General features: G+C 55.1%; 1 protein-coding gene across 1 annotated transcript; it reads right to left on the reverse strand.

The window, feature by feature from the left end:
- Positions 1–767: 767 nt before the first annotated feature.
- SUGP1 (SURP and G-patch domain containing 1) lies at positions 768–19,455 on the reverse strand. The gene is made up of 14 exons (XM_004384362.2): positions 19,406–19,455; positions 16,649–16,811; positions 12,161–12,264; positions 11,068–11,295; positions 9,981–10,104; positions 9,643–9,743; positions 8,633–8,756; positions 6,313–6,686; positions 4,819–4,925; positions 3,887–4,064; positions 3,416–3,522; positions 2,827–2,972; positions 2,078–2,207; positions 768–1,751 (listed from the first exon to the last, which is right to left on the reverse strand). The coding sequence occupies exons 1-14, from the start codon at positions 19,437–19,439 to the stop codon at positions 1,725–1,727; spliced, it is 1,947 nt and encodes a 648-aa protein (XP_004384419.1). The 5' UTR covers positions 19,440–19,455; the 3' UTR covers positions 768–1,724.
- Between the last annotated feature and the right edge of the window lie 15 nt (positions 19,456–19,470).

Here is a 19,470-nt window from a genome sequence, read left to right on the forward strand (position 1 = left end):
TGGGACGTTTGTGAAAGGGCCTGGCCTTGCAATGTCCCAGGCCTGCACACTCATGGCATTTGGACCCCCCTCCCCCCGATCCCAGGGAGTAAAGTCCACAGCTGGAGCCTGGCAAGCCTCCTGGTCACCGAGAACAGCACTCAATGTGGGGGAGGGGTGTGACGTGATGGGGTGAAGGGGGGATGCGTGTGTACTACCAGGACCTATGCTGGAACCTATGGTTACCCTGAGCTGCGTCTATGAGCTTGGGACCCAGCACCTGTGGACAGGAGATGGGGTAGCCATAGCGTTACCACAGCCTCAGGTTGGCTGTCCCTGAAACCCTCCCCCGACTGAGATGCTCCCCAGGCTGCTGCCACCCATGGCTCTCCAATCCTTCCTCCTAGCACTGGGCAGCTACAGGGATCATTCAGGGGTTTCACTGCTACCTCCCCACCAGACCGTGGCTCCCGGCCGACAATGAACACGCGGACACAGTCTGTCTGAAGCTAACCCCAGCTCTGAGCCCTGAGACTGAACATCCCCCCAGGGTGAGCAAGACCTGCTAAGGGGCAGGCGGCCCCCCCTAAAATGGCTGGGTCTTGCTGCTCCAGGTGTGGCTTGCAGACATGCAGAGCTGGGGATGTGGACTCCTGGTCCTGCTCAGACCTTGCTGAATAAAATCACAGGTGGTTTCTGTAGGACACTGAAAGGCCGGCTCCACTAGCCTACCCTGGATTCTCCTCCATTCTGAGGCCCCTCCTCCAGGAGCCTTTCTGACTGCCCCCTGCATGCGGTGGAATGGCATCTTCCCTGTGACCCTTGGCAAAGCTCTGCTTGTTCACTTTGGTCCATGTTAACACAGCACGTCCCATCACACACCCCCTGCCAAAGGCACGAGCCTGTGACTTGCTTGTCCACCACAGTTTAATAAATGCTCTGGGGCCCATGCTGGGCACAGACCCACAGCAATGGGGTCAAGGCTACCAGAGGGAAGGAGCCCTGCAGGAAGGTACCTGGGCCAGGTGTGGGGAATGAAGTCCCCTGGGAGGTGCCCAACGACATGGGGCAGTGGGAAGAGGTGTGCGCTGGGGGCTCCCACATCCAGGGCTGCCCACCCTGCAGATCTGAGAAAAGGCTGGGCCCTGCCCGCAGGTGCCTTCCCAGCTTCCTCCTGGCCCAGGTGTGGCCCAGGTAAGGCCAGGTCCCAAAGAGCCCAGCCTGACCCAAGTTTACTGTGCTGACAGCAGCCTTTCTCTATCTCCTCTCTTCAGGAGAGAAAGGGAGCTCTGGGTCCTCCCCATGCGACGCCAGGGCTGAGCAGGAAGTGGAGACCCCACGGGCAGACATGAGGCTGGGCATGCCTGGAAAGCCTAGGGTGCTGGGAAGTCTTCAAAACACATCCCATCTGGCTTGCCCCCAGTCTGGCCCCGGCCCCACAGCTAAAAAATAGGAGGACTGTGGTGGAAGGTTCCACAGGCTGAGGAACAGGAGGTTGGTGAATGGCAGGCCTGGCCGCCATGGCCAAGGAACAGAAAGGTTTGAGTGGATGGCAAGCCCAGCCCTGTGGATGGTGAACAGAGGGTTGTGGTGAACGGCAGGCCTGGCTCCGCGGCAGGCACGCACTGGGGTTTTAATACACAGCACGATACTCGAAACAACAGGCGGGCGGGCAGACACGCAGGCTGGAACATTCCAGGGTCCAGGACAGTCCTTCAGGAAGTAGTGTGAATACTGGTGAATACTCAGTAATAAGGCCGTCGAGGGTTGTTCTGTACGTGGCAAAAAAGACAAGGTGGAGTTAATGCTAAAGCCAGATGGCAGTTCCTTCCATTTGGAACCTTCTGGGGGCATCTGAGCTCATATCCTCAGGATGGGACAGGAGAGAGGGAGGGCTCTGGAGAGGAGGGGGGTCTGATGCAGGCTGACTGAGAGTTCTGGTAGAGGGCAGAGGTAGAAGGCTAGCTGGGGACCTGGCCTCAGTGGGCTGGAGAAGGCAAGGAACTTCTGGTATAACCACCAGGGCCCCACCCCCACGGAGTCCAGAGCTGTGAGAAACCCCGCCAAGAGTGGTGGGGGGCCCGGCAAGGGCACACACCAGGGGGTTGGGCCGGAACCGGTAGGCCAGCATCATCCTCTTGCGGAAGGCCTCGTACTCATCATCCTCTTTAGAAAGCTCAGCCGGCCGGTCGATGCCAAAGCCAGCGCCATCCACGGCGGTGGTCCCCCTGCAGGAGGAGAGGGGGCAGGTATGAGTGTTGGGCCTGGAGGGGTAGTGGGGCCAGCACACACCCCAACCAGACCTCGATGTGGGCACTGTGTTGAGCTGGGTGGGGCCGTATGCGTAGACGCACCCAGGGCTGTGAGCTAGGGACAGCCGAGGTATTCCAGAAACAGCAGCTGAGGTGGCTGGAACAGCAGCCAGCTACTTAAGGACAGAAGGGGGTGTTTCCCGCCTGCCCCTCCTCACCCCAAGAACACCCCTGCTTGCCCCCCTTCTCCCTGGTGGGGAATAATGCCTCAGCCGGGCCAGCAGGGCCAGAACGTCCCCTTAGGGGACCAACCAGTCTGTATAAACGTGCCCACTTGGTCTGGGTGGACACAAGAGAGAAAGGACAGAATGTGCCCCAGGGTGGGGGGCTGAATCTGGATGACCCTCCAGCACTGTGCCTCATTTTTGGCAGGGTGTGTGTAGTGGGGCGCTGCCATCACTTCACCCAAGGAGAAAAGCTATCAGGTAACAGGGCGGGGATGAGGGGAATGGGGGCATGGAGACAGCAGGTCCCTAGTGCTAGGCCAGCGCCCACACACAGCAGGTCCCCCGAGCCCCTCACTCAGCGCACTCACTTGCTCACGGGGTTCTTGATGCCCTGGCCCTCGGAACCTAGGCCTTCGCCCTCCTTCCAGCCCATCTTCATCAGCATCTGGTACCCAATGTTCTCCACCGTCAGCTTGAACTCCTTGTACTCTGAGTAGTCGGGCTCGCGGCCCTCCTGAGGGGCATGGGTGCCATCAGTCACTAGGCCTCTGAGCCCTGCTCCAGCCACCTCCCCACCTCTGGCCTTACTCGTGGGGGACAGTGCCCACCTGTCCACCCACCTAAGGTTGTTCTCCTAGGGCCCAGCTGGTGGGGTGCCTGTGCACCAAGCTTCCAGTGGTCAAGACAGGATAGCAACAAGCCCCACGGGCTCGCCCACCGTGAGCTAGAGACAGCCGAGTTGCTCTACAAAGACCCTGCATGGCTCTGCTTCGCCAGCCCGACAACCCTGAGCAGGGAGGGCACTAGCCCTGTCTGCAGCGACCAGTCCATGGGCCTCTGCTGAGGAAGCACTTTGCCTGTGTGTGCACTTAGTTGGTACAACTGAAGCAGATGCCTGCAGCCCCAGAATGTTCCAGTCACAGACAGGAGCTGCCATGGGCTCATGGCATCCCTTACCTTCAGGGCCTTGAAGGTCTCCATGAACTTCTCCAGTTCGTCCGGAGGCAGAAAGTCTCCAATGAAGTGCTTTCCCCGACCCATCTTGGTTAGCTGCTCGGCCCACTCTGCCAAGGGGAGGAGGAGTAAGGGAGGGAGGAAAAGGGAAGGCCCAGGTGCCCACAGCCCTGCTGCAGGTTGTCCACGGCCAGGAAACGCCAGCAGAGGTCTCTGCTCGCTGAGATGTAACCACAGAGGACCCGGAGGCAGAAGCCTCCAGCCAGGGTGGGCGTGGCATATGGACCCACACGAGGTGCCCAGCAGGCCTGGCAGAGGAGCAGGGGCCTGGCTACACTGTGGAGCGCCATCCACATCCTGCCCCACCCACCTTGCATATTGTCCATCCTCTGCCCACCCCCGCCCCGTGCCCAACTTGTGTCTTGTCCATCTCCTCCCTACCCAGCCCTGCTGCCCTACTCCCCCACTACCTACCCCGAGTCTTGTCCATCTCCATGCGCCGCAGCTGGTGCTCCCAGGTGCCCAGCTCGCTGTCTACCTCCTCGTCGCTGTCGTAGCCATGCTGGTGCTGCTGCAACGCCTTCTCCCACAGCAGCTGCATGTCCTGCATGGCGCGCTTGTGCTGCATGATCATGTCATACATCTGCTGCATCTAGGGGGGCAGTGAGCAGAGTGAGTGGGCCCGCATGCTGCCTTCTCTTGGCCAGAGAGCTGAGCCCCCGAGCAGCTGGCACAGTCTGGGTCTCTGGGTCCCAGCATCTGCCTCACCCATAGCCTGGCCTCGACCTCTGGGCGAGTCAGAGGTGACAGCTCACAGGCCCCGCAGCCTCCCAGAAGGCCAGCAGAGATGTTGCCCTGGCTGCGGGGTCCTTGATCAAGCTGGGCTCACACCCCAACACCACAAACCACCACCTGCCCTGCGCTAACCAGGACTCTGTCCTGTACCAGACATGGAGGAAAATTGTGGAGATGATTCCAGTCATTTCTGGCCCACAAATGTGGTGGGAAGGGCCTGGGGAGGACTGGCCAGGGGTGGAAGGACCCACTGGCTAAGGAACCTCCCTGCTGACTGTGACTCCACATGGCCACATGGCCACATGGCACAGGGGCCCCGTGAACAGGGGATGCAACTGTGACTGCTGCAACAAGGAGTGGTTCTGGTGCTGGCTGCCCCGGGTAACCCTCCCAAATTGAGCCTCAGAGTTGGCCATGCCCACCCAGTCCCCTACCCTCTTAGTGCTGACCCCCGCACCCACCCAGACCTCTGCTCCTGCCCCAATCCCTGCCCTGACACCAACTGCCCCGTCCCCTACCCTGAACCCTGCGCCCACCCTGCCCCTTGCCCTGTCCCCCACACCCTCCCCACCCCTGCCACGATCCACGCCCTGCCCCGCTGCTCGCTTTACCTCCTGCTGCTCCTTCAGCTGCTTCTTCTGTGCATCTGACAGCTCTGTGACGCCCACCAGGCCCACAGGCTTCCCCTTCTCGTAGCCAAGCCCCTTGAGGTCCTGAACTAGAGACAGAGGACACAGGACAGTCAGCGATGCACAGGCCCACCCTGGGTCCTGAGGTGCAGAGTCCAAGAGTGCGGTGTGGCTCCAACGTGGCAGCTGAACCTAAAGCACCTGTGCAGGGCCCGGTGCACAGCAGGGCCCTCAAGTTTGCTGTGACCATCACCACAGTCATTGGTGACGTGACGACTGCAAGAGCTGTCTGTGCACTTTCTCCTATATCCACGTTTAGTTCCCACGATAACCTCTCATCGCAGATTGTACACTCCCTGATGCTGCAGATGGGGACACGAAGACACAGGTTTGGGGCCTCACTTCTGGTCACGCAGCCACGGGTGACATGGCAGGGGCTCTGCACAGTGAGACATGAAGCTGAGATGCACATGTGAACACGTGAGCACACGTGCGAGGGCACACGTGTACACATTAGTGCATGTGTGTATGTGCTTGCACATGGTGAGCATATGCGTGAATCTGACTTCATGTGTGTATGTCAATGTGTGTGAATACATGTACAACTGCACACATGCCTGTATGTGTACACATGTGCATGCACAAGTATGCGTGAAGCACACACATACATACGTGTATACACGAGTACATGTGGTGAGCGCGCATGCACGTATGAGTGCGTGCGTGCATGAGTATGTGCAAATACAAGAGTGTGAACATTCATATATGTTGTGTGTATCCATCTGTAGTGTGGCTCCCAGAAACCAGCCCTACTAGCAAACATGCAGTGCAGACACGGGTAGTGCACGGCTCAGCCTTGTAACTCTAAGAGCTCCTTTGGGGGAGCAAACCAGCTGTTCACAGAGCAACTGACATTTAACTTGGCACCCGTTTAGGAACTTGGTGGGAGCCGGCAGCACTTGTAGTGGATGCCACAGCCCCATCTGGGAGGTGGAAACCACTGCCCCTGCAGAGGTGGCTTCCTGCAGGGAAGATGGGCAGGAGGCACAGAGGCCCCCTGGGGGCACGAGGAGAGCTGTGCCACCTCTGCCCGTGAGAAAGCCACACTGCTCCTGGGCACCGTGACTCCACACCAGGTGAGGGCCACCCAAGCCTGGACAACGCCAGCCACTGACGTAAACCTGGGAATAAGTGAGCCCAGTGAGAAGGAACGCTTACCAGGACCTGGGAGTGTCTGCACCTGCCAGTGCTGGGCAGACCTCAGGACATAGGCTGAGCAGTGTCAGCTAGCCATCGGAGCCAGGGCACTTGAACACCAACCCAGGCTCCTCCACCCTGCGGGGAGCTGTTGTCCAAAGCTCTGGTGAGGACAACTTCCAGGACCCCTTGGTACCAAGCACCTTACAGCTGGGGGGTGCCCACAATCTGACCTGCCCTCCTTTCTATGTGGGGGCAGGAAGAAGAAAGACTGCCCACCTGACAGCGGGGAGGGGGCGGCATCCACGTCCTTCTGCACCAGCTCGGCAGGCGGGAGCTCCACTTTGTCCTCTTCGGGTCCCCACCGGCTCTTCCGCTTCCTCTTTGCAGTGGTCGTGGCAGCCGGCTTCCCGGGTGCAGCGGCCATGGCAGTGGTGGGTGTGGGGGTGGCGGAGAGCACGACGGCAGCAGATGAGGCGGGGCAGGCAGCAGTGGGGGGCACGGACTCTGACAGGGCCTCAGGGGGGCACTGGCGCTTCAGGCCAGGGTCAGGGGCTGTGGGGGTGCCCGTGGGGCCAGCCTTGGCTTTCCGGAACTCCTCTAGCTTCTGGCGGTAGTACTTGTACCCTTTGCTGTTGGGTTCATACAGAAAGCTACAAAGGAGAGTGGGGGCTGTGAGCTGGCCTCAAACCCCTACCTGGACACCAGGCCATGTCAGGGGTCACTGCATGTCACGACTTCCTGGCCTACCAGGCCTCAGTGGCTGCTGGTTCTGCCCGAGGAACATGGTAACACACTCAAAGACTTTTTAGGGCAGACCAGGACTCTCCTGTCTCCCATCTTTATCAGGCACCCCTACCCTGATCATCATGCCATGTCCGGAGAAACTGGCATGAGCCCCAGATCCCCATCTGGGCAGAAGCCTCCCCAGGCTCTATGATGTGAGGAGCCCTGAATCATCCAGAGATAAGAAATGTCAGACAGCAGAAGCAGAGGGTTTGCCCTGAGCCTCCCAGGAATCAAAGACCCAATAGCCTGGCACATTAGCATACCCCTTGATGCACTTGTGAGGGCACCAAGGAAGGCAGGATGCTCATGGGCTGGGGTCCCCATGGCCCTCTTTCTGCCTATCGCAGAGCCAGGCCAGCCGTGGCTCCCTGCTCCACTCCAACAACGCATGTCCCCAAGCCGGCAGTTGGAGTTCCTGGGTGGTGCAAATGGTTAACACTTGGCTGCTAACCAAAAGGTTGGCAGTTTGAGTCCACCCAGAGGCTCAATGGAAGAAAAGCTTAGAAATCTACTTCTGAAAAAATCAGCCATTGAAAATCCTATAGACCATAGCCCTACTGATACACGCGGGGTCACCATATGTCGGGGTTGACTCGGTGACAACAGTTTTTTTTCTTGTCTCGCCAATGCAGTACTAGGGACACTTACAGGGTCCTAAAAGAGGGAAGGTTTGCATTCATACCAGGATGGGTGGCTCAGCAGGTGCCTCAAAGCAAGAGTGTTTGTCCCTTGGTTGAAATGCCACAAAAAAGTGCCAGAAGAGAGTGGGGCCCATGCCCCGCTGAGCTGGGGACATGGGGCACTTCCCTGTGCTCCTCTGGATCATGATACAAGCATCACAAAGTCCAAGGAAGGACAGCGTTCACATCAAGAGACAAAAGCAAGGCATTTGTTCAAAGAGAGATGGGGAGGCTGGATCTGAAGACACTGGACAGGCTCCCCAATGGCCAGTGTCAGGGACCAGCTCGAGGAGGACGGGCCTTGTCCTGACCACACATCCCCGTCCTGACCGCACAACCTCATTCTGACCACAAGGCCCCTCCTGACAGCACCACCTCGTCCCAACGGCACAATCGTCCTGACCGCATAACCTTGTCCTGACCCAGGAGGGCACTGCGGGTCCTGGTATCTCTGACCAGGAGAGTGGGCTAAGTTTGGAACCTTAGCAGAATCCCAAGAACTTAACCACTTTCACTGGATGGATTCTGCAGCCAGTGTCCACGGCAACAAAGTCTCCTAGTTGCATAAACTTAACTTACAAGTAAATAGTAAAAAGGTGGAATGATTTAAAGTGAACTGGTAAGCAGATGGTAGTCAGGGAGCTCAGAGAGGTGGCTTATACCATGGGGTCATCAGGAAGACTCTCCCTGAGTTGGAGCATCCTGGGGGTTCTCCAGTACACAGAAGATCCCTCTCCTGACTCCAGATCCAAACACTCAAGGCTTTGTGACCCCAGGCACCAGACACATGGCATACCTGACCCTCAGGCAACCCCTCCCACCTTGCCTGCAGAGTTGCCATATTTGACCCTCCCTCTCCTCAGCTCCTACTACTTCCACCAGCACCCCTCCTGTTGGTTCCCCTGCCTACTCCCACCGCCTGCCTATCTCTGACCAACCTGCACAGCTGCTGATTGGGACCCTGAGAGCACTATGACTACATCCTCACCTGCTGCAGCTGCTCCACAGGCTCATGAGCTGATGCTTCTGAGGCCCAGGGGCCTGGCCCTGCCCAGGCCCGCAGCCTGGCCTCCTGCACCCTGAGGCACCCCCACACCCAGCCTCGCCCCTGCCTGCATGCCGCCCCTCACCTGAAAGCCTGGTTCTCGCGGTTGTTCTGGAGGGCGATGGTCTCCACCTCCGGACCCCCATCCGCTATGAACCTGGCCAACTTTTCTGCAAGGTTCTTGGCCTCTTCATCCTCTGGGGGTGAAACTTTAAGCAGGCTGTCAGTACTGAGCGCAACGCACCACACCCAACAGCCTAACTTCCGCTAAGAACCCCTCGGCAACTCGAGGGGCTTGTCTTAGGAGCAATGCAAAGAAAAACAGCAAACGGGAGTCAGATTACTGCAGGAGACCAACACCCACCGGGTCAGTGCCACAGCCCTTTGCCCCACCCCCTACTCCAGGACTAACACTCATTCAGCATCATAGGCACTTCCCTGCACCCTACCCAGCCTCAGGACCTACACAGGGCAGTGTCATGGCATGTCCCCCAACCTCCCCACCCCAGGACCAACACGGAGTCAGCATCTCAGCACCCCCACCCCACCCTGGATAGGGAGGAGGCCATGGGGTGGGGACAGGCTGGCCCCCCTCTTCTAGGGAGAGGGTCAGGGCAAAGGGCCATGTGCCAGTGAAGGAACTCAGCCTGCTTCCAGCTCCCGCTGACCACCAGGACTCCACTTCACTAGCAGCTGAAGACCCAGGAACCCCCACACTTCCCTGGAGCTTACCCCAAACCCCACTAGCTGAATGTTCTTGCCTGTCTCATCCCCTGGCGCCACGAGTGTCTTGCGGCCGAAGTTCTCAGCCCATGGCAGACACTTGTTGGTACTCATTAAACAACCAATGGACATGAGCCCAACCCTCCACAGTGCCCTTCTCTGAGCACCAGTGTGCTTGGCACAGGGCCACGTGGGGAAGGTGGACCCCAATATCACCTGACCCCACAGTTCTGAAGGGGAGAGTGGTGCTGGCCCAGCTCAAGACAAGGACCCAACGTGACCACCCAAGGGACCTTGACTCCCCAGCGCAGTTTCCCGCATGCTTCCCAGGCCCCCTCCCCTCACCTCCCAGGCTCCCACCACCCCACTTACCTTTCTGTGGGGCCGCCTGCATCTTCTGTGTCTCCTTCCTCATCTCGGCCACCTTCTTTCTATAGTAGAGGAACTCCCTGCTGTTCTTATCATGCAAAAACCTGGAGAGGGTTTGACAAAGTAGAGAGGGTCTGAGTGCCTGTAGTGAGGAGGCCACATAGCTCCTGAAGACACAGTGCACAAAGCAAGCTGGCGGGACCCTGACACAACCCAGGGTTACGTCTCTGCGCCACACAGCTGTGCCTGCAATCTGGCACACCCTCACCCCGATAACCTCCACGATGACGCTGCAGCTAAGCAATGAGACAGCACGAGTCCCTCGCCCCAGAGACACTCACGAGAAGGCGGGGTTGTCCTTGTAGTCCTCCATGGCCACCTTCTCTAGCTCAGGGCCACCTTCTGCCACAAAGCGGGCCAGTTTCTCTATCACTTTCCGAGTCTCGACTCCCTCTGGGGGTGAAACTTTAAGGAGGCTGTCAGTACGGGGGCTTAACTCACACACCCCACAGTCAACAGGCACACTCTCTCTGGGGACCACAACGACAGAGGGTGGGGAGAAGAGGTGAGATGCAGGGCATGAGTGCCCAGTCTGTGCACACAGCACCAGGAACACAGGGTCATCTGCACAGCTGTGAGCACACAGGCAGAGAGGGCACACCAGGGCCATGTGCCTCACAGGGGCTGTGTGCTACACGCAGCCACACGCCTCATGAAGCCATGTCCGCCCCAGACTGGGAGGAGACCTTGGAAAACATGTCCAGTCTCATTTTCTTTTTTGGAATGATTCTTCCTTTTACTAACTAGTTTTCAGTATCATGAATTGGTTCCCTTTCACCCTCCTTTCTCACTCAGGAGGCTCCACAGGACCCAGGGGGGCCACCCCTGCCCTCGCTCGCCTCTGTCGGTCTCGGGAGGCCGGGCAGGCGAGGCTGGTCTCTGGCCTGCTCAGACCCTGGCACTGCCCACCAAGAGCAGGTGTGAGGCTGTCAGCGTGGTAGGGACGTGCAGCCGCCAGCCTTGGCCAGGTCTGGTCTCCCAGCACTCAGTGATCTGGGGCCCCACCTGAAAGTAGGCCAGGCCACATGCAGGGAGGTATGCCACTGCCTGCTCCCTCCTACGCCACGGACAGCAACCACCTTCCTCCCTGCGCAGGGAAGGAGACACCGCCACCTGTTTGCTCACACCACTGCCCTGTGGGACATGTGACCCACAGCAGGGCATGGTGCTCCTGGGCCTCAGAGGGAGTGATGGCACATGCCCAGCTAGGGTCTCCGCCAGCACTGCCCACAGGATGGGCCAGATGAGGGGACCCCATGCCCCACACACGCTCCCACCACCCCTCACCCCAGCCCACCCCAGGCCCTCCCTGATGAGAGTATGGCCTTGGGCCACTTCCCCTACCACAGACCCCTGCCCTACACCTACCTTTGATCTCCAGCCATTGCTCATAGTCCTCCTCATCGTCGTCATCTGGTGACTGGAAAACACTCGGCCGGGTGGCCACAGGGAGCTGCTTGGCGTGTGAGTATGTCTTCCCCGGGCCCGGTGGGCCTCCCAGTCCCAGGCCTACCCGCTTGCTGATCAGGAGGGGCCTCCTCACAGTACTGGAGATAGGTGTGCTCAGGGGGGCACTGGCGGAAGTAGGGGGTGCATCTTGGAGAGGAAGGAAAGTCCTGTCAGACCAGAGGCCATGCACTCTGGGGAGCTGCCCACGCCCCACAGATCATCTGGAGGTGCCTACAAGGACACCAGCTATTTTACAGATAAAGATAGGAGGCTCAGCAAGCAGGACTTGTCATGATCACCCGCCAGGGCCTGAGCTCTGTGAACAGAGCTCTCTTGGGACACACAGACCCACACTTGCACTCCAGGAACAAACCACATCCTCCAACTGCCAGTGTGATGCTAAGCTACTCGCACTTTCACGCATGGCATGTGCCTGGACACCACAGGGAAACTCGGGCAGCCCCCTCCTCAGTGAACGGTCTCTTAGATATCCTAGAAACTTGACGGTGGCTGTATATTAGTGGCTCACAGGAAGTGACCACCGACTGGTCAACTGTGTGGCGCAGACACGGGCAGACATAGGCAGTCCCGGGTCCTGGTCCTGCTCCAGCACACCCCTCAGCGTTTCTGTGGGCCAGTGACCCACACACCTGTGCACGAGGTCCTGTCTATGTCCCTGGACAGACCTGGATGGGGAGAAGACCCCGGCACACTGGCTGGGGCGTGCAAACCAATTTGGGACCAGCTATGCTCAACCAAGCCAAGGTCCCCGAGACACCCATGCGCAGGAGTACACACAGGCCGCACTCAGAGGGGCAGTTGGTGCAGATCCCGACTGGCCGCAGCCAGCCTGGCTCTGGATTCATGCTGGGTCCTTGGGCCTAGTATTTCTAAGCCTCAGTTTCCTATCTGAAATAGGAGAAAGACATGTGGTGGGGACCTCGGGGTCTGCCTCTGAGGAAGTGCAGGTTGGGCAGGGGGTCCCTGGGAGCACAGGTGCAGTCCCACTCACCTGTGCTGGTCTGCGCCTTCTGCAACTTCAGAAACTGCTGCAGGAAGCTGCCGTCGTTGGCAAACTTGTTGGAAATGGAGGAAGAGTCGTGCACATTTGCAATTCTAGACCCGAGAGTAAGAGAGGACAAGGGTGAGCAGGGGCAGGAGAGGTAGGTCAAGGGCCATTGTGGCCCCATACTCACCAAAACTGGCCCCCACAGGTGTCGGGGGGCTGCTGTGAAGAGCAGGAGCAGGCTTCCAAGGAGGAGGTTGGGGATACTCCTGTTCAGGGAAAACAATACTTCGTGTACTTACACCATCTCTGCCTGCACCCAGCCCTCTCAGGTCCAGACGCCCAGCCTCCCCAAGACTGGCTCCCACAATGTGTGCGAGCCACCTGCTGTGCCTGCCTTTAACTGCATCTCTGTGCCCTGACCGGCTCAAACATCTACCTTCCTGGCCAGACCTCCAAGTTCTCCAGGGAGGGCCCGTGTCTGTTCTTACACGCGTGTGACTCCAGTGCATACCAGCACCTCTAGGCATGCCACAGGTGTGCTGGCAAACGCCAGCAATCTCCTGGCTGGAGAGTGACAAGGGCGCTCTCTTTATTTTTTCTACTCTCGCTCTTGTTATTTTATTTTTTTTAAAGGCAAACTCAGGGGCCGAAATACTTTGAGTTCAAACTTATTTTTCCTCTATCATTGTGGTGCAGTGAATTACTTATTATGGCCCGTCTAACCATAATGTTTGTGACTCCCACGCGATGATTGGGTGCGACTATGCAAATAGGGTGCTTGTGGCCTACTAAGAGGACTGGACAGCTTGCTGCTAATGCAAATAAAGTATGGAACCTGTGATGGTTAAGGTTATGTATCAACTTGACTGGACTATGATTTTCAGTGGTTTGGTAGTTATGTAATGACATAATTTGGCAGTTATGTAATAATGTAGTCGTCCTCTATTTTGTGATCCAAAATAAATCTTAGCCTCTAAGCCTGTGGTTATGGTCTCATTCAGGAGTGAGTTGTCTGTTATGACAATGAGGGAAGATAAAGATAGGATGTATTTTGAATCACCACCTTACTACAGGGTATGGCTCAAGTTACAACCCTTACCCCAGTTACCATCCTTACCACCTTTATTCAAGTAACACCCTTACGCTGCCTTGCTCAAGTAAGAAGAGTTTATTTGAGACTATGGTTTGCATCCGGTAGTTATAGGTATATATATGTACAAACATACATATATACGTACACGTATACACGTATACACGTATACGTGCGTATGTACACGTAAATATATGTATATTATCTACAAATACTCCAGTAAAACTCTTTTTCTTGCTCTGGATCCTAGATCCGGCTCATCATCGTCTGACCTCTGGCTCTTGGAACTTGAGCCAGTAGCCTATCATCCGACCTGATTCACCAGCTTCCGCAGCCTTGTGAACCAGCAGCCTGCCATCTGACCTGCCGATTTGGGTTCGTCAGCCCATGCAACCACGAGTCAGGAGAAGCCTCCAGCCTGACGTCCGACCTACAGATTTGGGACTTGCCAGCCTCCACAACCGCATGAGCCATTGCCTTGACGGTTCGTGACCTTGAGACACTGCAGCAAATTATGGAACCCAAAGACAGATGGAGAGTACTGAGGGGAGGAGGAGTAGCTGATGTTAGAGATGAGGGAGTGGTACAGCAGTTTGGAAAAGCTGGACATTTGGGACATTTTTAACCTCTGCCTCGTAGGAACCAGCTTTGTGCTGATCCTTCTAAAAGAATTTATTCATTCAATCATAAAACAGAGGCTTATCATGGAACAAATAGAAACGTAGAAAACAGGAATGTAGGAAGCCAAGTGGGAAAACCTCACAGTCCCCCACCTCAAAATGGCCACTATTCCCATTTCGTGATACTTACTTTGCACCCTAAGTTAGAAGCCAGAGGAAATGAGGCTGTCACCACAGTCCACACCTACAATCCCACACCTTGCTGCTTTTGTTCCTAACACACCAGCCAGCCAATCTCAGAGATCCTCGTTCATATTCTTCAGGGCCCCATAATGTTTTGCCATACGGACACGCCCAGGTATGTGGTAAAAGCACAGGGAGCTCACGGGTCTAGCATTTCTCCTTAAAATTAACTTTTATTCTTCTAGGAATCTGCTGTAATGAACTAAAAATGCAGAACACCCTAAACAACAACACAAGGTGCTGGTTAAGCCAATCACAGGACCTCCAGAGGGCAGATAGGGCCGCCCTGAGAAGTCAAGATCCTAAAGCAAAAGTGGCAAAACACAACATTAAATGGAAAACAAAGAAGAAGGATATAAAACCACATCTACAGTGTGGTCCTGTCTAAGTCAAGATAAGACTTTAGTTGAGAACTGTTAGAAAAACATATCAAAACACAGCCAGTGGTTGTACTGGGGTTGTGGATTATGATCTTTTCTCCCCGCTTTTCTCTCTTCTCTATTTTCTAGATTTTCTACTAAGTGTATGGTTATCTTTAAGGTTATTTTAAATGAAAGAAAGAGGAGGTTCTGGCTAATAAACTGCCCTTGGTATTAGACAAGCAGGCCCCCAGTGTCCCTTGGTGCTCCCATTCCCCCTCACGCTGTTACCATTGCTCCCAGAAGGGATGGGGTTGGGGGGTTGCTGTACATCAAGGCAGCAGACGGATACCACTGAAAATCATAACAAACAGAGAGGGATAAGGTGCAGCTAACAAAAGGCTGGTTCTTGATGAACAGACAAAACACAACGTGGTGCATCCACACAATAGAATATTACTCAGCCCTAAAAAGGAATGAAAGGAGCCCTGGTGGCACAATCAGTAAGCACTCGGCTGCTAACTGACAGGCTGAGAGTTTGAACCCACCTAGCGGCTCCATGGGAGAAAAGATCTGGCTATCTGCTTCCGTAAAGATTATAGCCTAGGAAACCCTATAGAATATTTCCTCTGTCACATGGGGTTGCTTTGAGTAGGAATCGACTTCACAGCATCCAACAACAACAAAAATGAAGCGCAGATACATGCTTCAACGTGAATGAACCTCAAAAAGTTATGGTAAGTGAGAAAAGTCAGACACAAAAGGATAAATATCGTTATGATCTCATTTATACAAAACGTTCAGAACAGGCAAATCAAGAGACAAAAACTAGACTCATGGTTGCCAGGGGCTGGGGGAGCATGGGGGAGTGACTGCTGATGGGTACAGGGTTTCCATTCAGGGGGATGAGAACGTTCCATAACTAGACAGAGGTGGTGGCTGGACAACCCTGTGAATGAACTAAATGCCACTGGACTGTACTCTCAAAAGAATGAATTTTATGGTATGTGAATTATATCCCATGATAAACTAACAAATAAATAAAAATACGAGAGTTCTACAAAATTTTAACTAAGAAAAATGTTTTTTTTAAAATACGTAGCAAAAAAAGCAAGACATGAAATAGATCATATCTTCATGAAACAAACTAAAAATAACGTATAGAAATACATCAAAATGGTTGTTTTGCGTGACTTAAATGTTTTTTTCTTTAGCTCTAAATTCTAAAATTTGGTGTTCCTTGCTTTTTTTGTTGTTATTTCCAAACCAACTGGACCAGGCACCTGCCTACCTGACATCCCTTCCAGTCCCCAATCCTGGTGCTATGATCTAATGGCTTGGCTGAGACCCCTGGGAACCTCTCCTGGAGGGAACCCTACTGGGGTTGCCCTTCCTGGAGCAAGTCCTTCCACAATCCCAGGGGCGAGAGTCAACGAGCCCACCTGCACTGGTCACTCGACCTAGCATTCCTGAGTCCTTGGATGCCAGGCTGTGCTGGCGTGGGTACCAACAGGGAAGATAGGAGTGGGATGGAGCTTTGTGGAGCATTCACACCCTACCCATTGGACCCCAGAGGAAGGGGTGGCCTCACTGATGATCCATCTCTTGCCTGGAATCCTTGTTATCTTGTCAGCCTGACCACACTGCCATTCCCACTCTCCAGCACACAGTGTCTCTCAGGACATGCAGTGGAGACTGTGTGAGCTGTCTCCCACCTTGGTCTGCCTGATGCACAGGGGGCAGGGGCTCTCTCCCTCTCCGGCCCTCCCCACCAGCTCGGCCAGGGCTTCAGAACGCAAAGCATCATCTCTGCCCCTACAGTGTCACCGTACCTCACTTTATCCCTCAGCAGTGCTGAGGTAGGGCCTCACATCCTACTTTACTAGCAGGCTGTAAGTCCCGTAAGGGCAGGGCAGGGTCTGCATTTTGCTCTGGGCTATGCCCCCAGCCCCGGCACATGGCTGGTCCTCAGTGAGTAACCACCGAGGGAGAGAGCTGGCCTCTGGGCTCCCACCCCCGTGTTCCTCTTCTGCCACCCTGAGCTTCCAGAAAGCGGTACCCATTTCACTCCTTGGTCACTGGCCCATGGCTGGTGCATGTGCCCATGGACTGTTCTTGAAAGCAAAGCCCTCTGCTGGCAACCATCCACACCTTGGTCTTGGTCCCAAGGGGCACTTACTCTCCCGGGTGCAAGCTGGCCACCTGGTTCTGCTTAGCTCTCTGTTCCATCTTGGCTTCTATTTCCCGTTTCTTCTGAGCGATGAGCTCTTCCTGATGAAGGATGTTCATGTTCATTTTTCCAGACTTGGGGGGGGCCACTCCAAACCACCGGTTAGCCTTTCCTGGGGTTGGGGGGGGAACGAAGCACGTCAGAAGTCAACTTTACTTCACATGTCCCCTGGTGCCTGCTACAGGCCATCAACAACAGCCTTCTGGCTAATTCACACGTTTGTTCCCATGTTCATTCGGCAAACACTGACCGAGCTCCCAGTTGCCACTGAGTCGAGCCCAACTCATAGCAACCCCAGGTGTCAGGGTAAAACTACGCTTTCTAGGGTTTTTAATAGCTGATTTTTCAGTAGACTGTTAGGTTTTTCTTCTGATGCGCCTTTAGGTGGACTTGAACCGCCAACCTTTCAGTTAGCAGCCGAGTGTTAACCACTTGCACCACCCAGGGACTCCGACTGAGCATCCACTAGGTGATGAATGAGAGAGCCATGGCCTCTGCCTGTTGGGACTCACCTCTGGCTGGAGAGACAATAAACCCGTAACAAGAAAAGTAACTGCAAATTGTGATCAGATCTCTGTTGGAAGCCAAAAAACCAAAATACCAAACCCACTGCCGTCAAGTTGATTCTGACTCATGGTGACCCCACGTGTATCAGAGGAGAACTGCTCCATAGGGTTTTCTTGGCTGTGATCTTTAGGCGCTTGACTACTAGCCAAAAGGTTGGAGGTTTGAACTCATCCAGAGGTTCCTCAGAAAACAGGCTGGGTGATCTGCTTCTGAAAGGTCAAAGCCTTGAAAACTCTACGGAGCAGTTTTACTGTGCACACGTGGGGTCGCCATGAGTCAGAGTTGACTCGAGAGCAGCTAAGAGCAATCGTTACGGAAGCAGATCTCTAGGTCTTTCTTCCATGGTGCTGCTAGGTGGGTTCGAACTGCAACCTTTACATTGGCAGTCAAATACAAACTGCTTGCACCAAAAGAGGGTGGGAAAAAGCAACAGAGGAGCTCCTAGATAGTTAGGGTACCAGAAAATGGCTGCTAGAGGAGGGGCGTTTACACTGAGACCGGATGATGAGAAGCAAGCCTTGTGCAAATCCAAATAGGGCACAATCCGGCCAGAGGAAGAAACCTAGTGCATCCAATGATGAGCAAGGGGTACAATGTGGCCAGAATGGACACTGGGGTGGAGAGGAATGAGGAGGAGAGATGAGCCATGAGAAGGAGCTTGGGTTTTACTCTGAGAGATATGGGAAGTGACATGGGGTATTAAACTGAGGAGTTATTAGCTGCTGCTGAGATGAACCCCAATTCATGGTGACCACATGCACAACAGAATGAAACGCTATCTGGTCCTGCTCCATCCCCGTGATCAGTTGCGGATTGAACTGTTGTGATCCATACGGTTTTCACTGGCTGATTTCCGGAAGTCAGGCCCTTCTTCCTAGCCTGTCTTAGTCTGGAAGCTTCACTGAAACCTGTTCAGCATCATAGCAGCACACAAGCCTCCAATGACAGATGGGTGGTTGCTGCTCATGAGATGCTTTGGTTTGGAATCGAACTTGGGTCTCCCACGTGGGAGGTGAGATTTCTACCACTGAATGAGATTCAATCAGAATTTTAATTTTTAAGATTGTTCTGGATGCTGATTGCAGAGACTGTATAGGCAGCAAGGAAATCAATGAGGAGGCTATTTGTAGACCTCCAAGTGAGACAACAGTGTCTTCAAACTAGCATGGTAACCTTGAAGATGGAGAAGACATCCTGAAGGTTTCCAATGAGACTCACAGAAAAATACAAATTCTGAAAGGAGGTTCTCAAGACCTTGCCTGAGGTGGATCCCCTTCACTTTCAATTCAAAGGTTCTTCAAACGGATAAGCCGGTCCCACTCCAGGGCCTTTGCACCTGCCATCTCACCGACCCTGCAGCTTGGCTTCAGATCTTCCCAAACCTGGGACCTTCTTATCTCGAACATCTCCAGCTACGAAAGGCTTTCCCTGCCACCCAGTATCAGACTCCACGCCCACCCTGTCAACATCATCACAACTCTCCCATTGTAAACATTTGCTTATTTGTACATTGTCTGACACTCCAGTAACAAGAAACCTGCACAAAGGCATAGTCCTGGTTTGGTGACTGCTATACCCCCAGCGCACACCAAGGCGCTGGGCATACGGCGAGCACACCTCGACTATTTGCAAAGTGGGAGAATGCATCCCAGTCTGGAGGTTTAGGACTGGGAAAAAGGGACGAGCAAGGTTCGTAGCTAAGTAGGACTCGAAGACCCAGAAGTGTGTAAAGGGAATCCCAAGACAGTGCAGAGAAACAGCTTTTCCACAAACCGGGACGCAGGCCAAACGACAGCTGCTACAAAAACGGGGGCGCAGGACAGTCCAAGGTTGCCGCTGCTTCAGAGAGCAGAGCTCGGAACAGCCGTCAAGGCCGCTATTCTGGAAAGAGGGCGTAGGGCTGACTAGGTTGGCGGCCTTCACGGAAAGCGGGGCGCCCTCGGCAAGCCAGGCGGGGGCAGCCGGCGACCTGGCTCTAGGGTCTCGGGGAACGCGGGAGACACAGCAGCCACCACTTCGGGCGCCCAGAGGCTAGGTTAAAGGGGCGGCGGGCCCGGGCAGGCCCTACGGGAGGGCAAGGTGACAGTGCTTTGCTCGGAGGACCCAAGCAAGCGCCTTAAGGGAGATGTGGGCTGTTACCTGCAACATCCCGGTTGTCCATCTTGAGACTCATTCAATCCCACAATGCTCCGGCGCCGTCTGGG

This window comes from Trichechus manatus, unplaced genomic scaffold, assembly GCF_000243295.1.
Source record: "Trichechus manatus latirostris isolate Lorelei unplaced genomic scaffold, TriManLat1.0 scaffold00122, whole genome shotgun sequence".
NCBI classification, from domain to species: domain Eukaryota; kingdom Metazoa; phylum Chordata; class Mammalia; order Sirenia; family Trichechidae; genus Trichechus; species Trichechus manatus.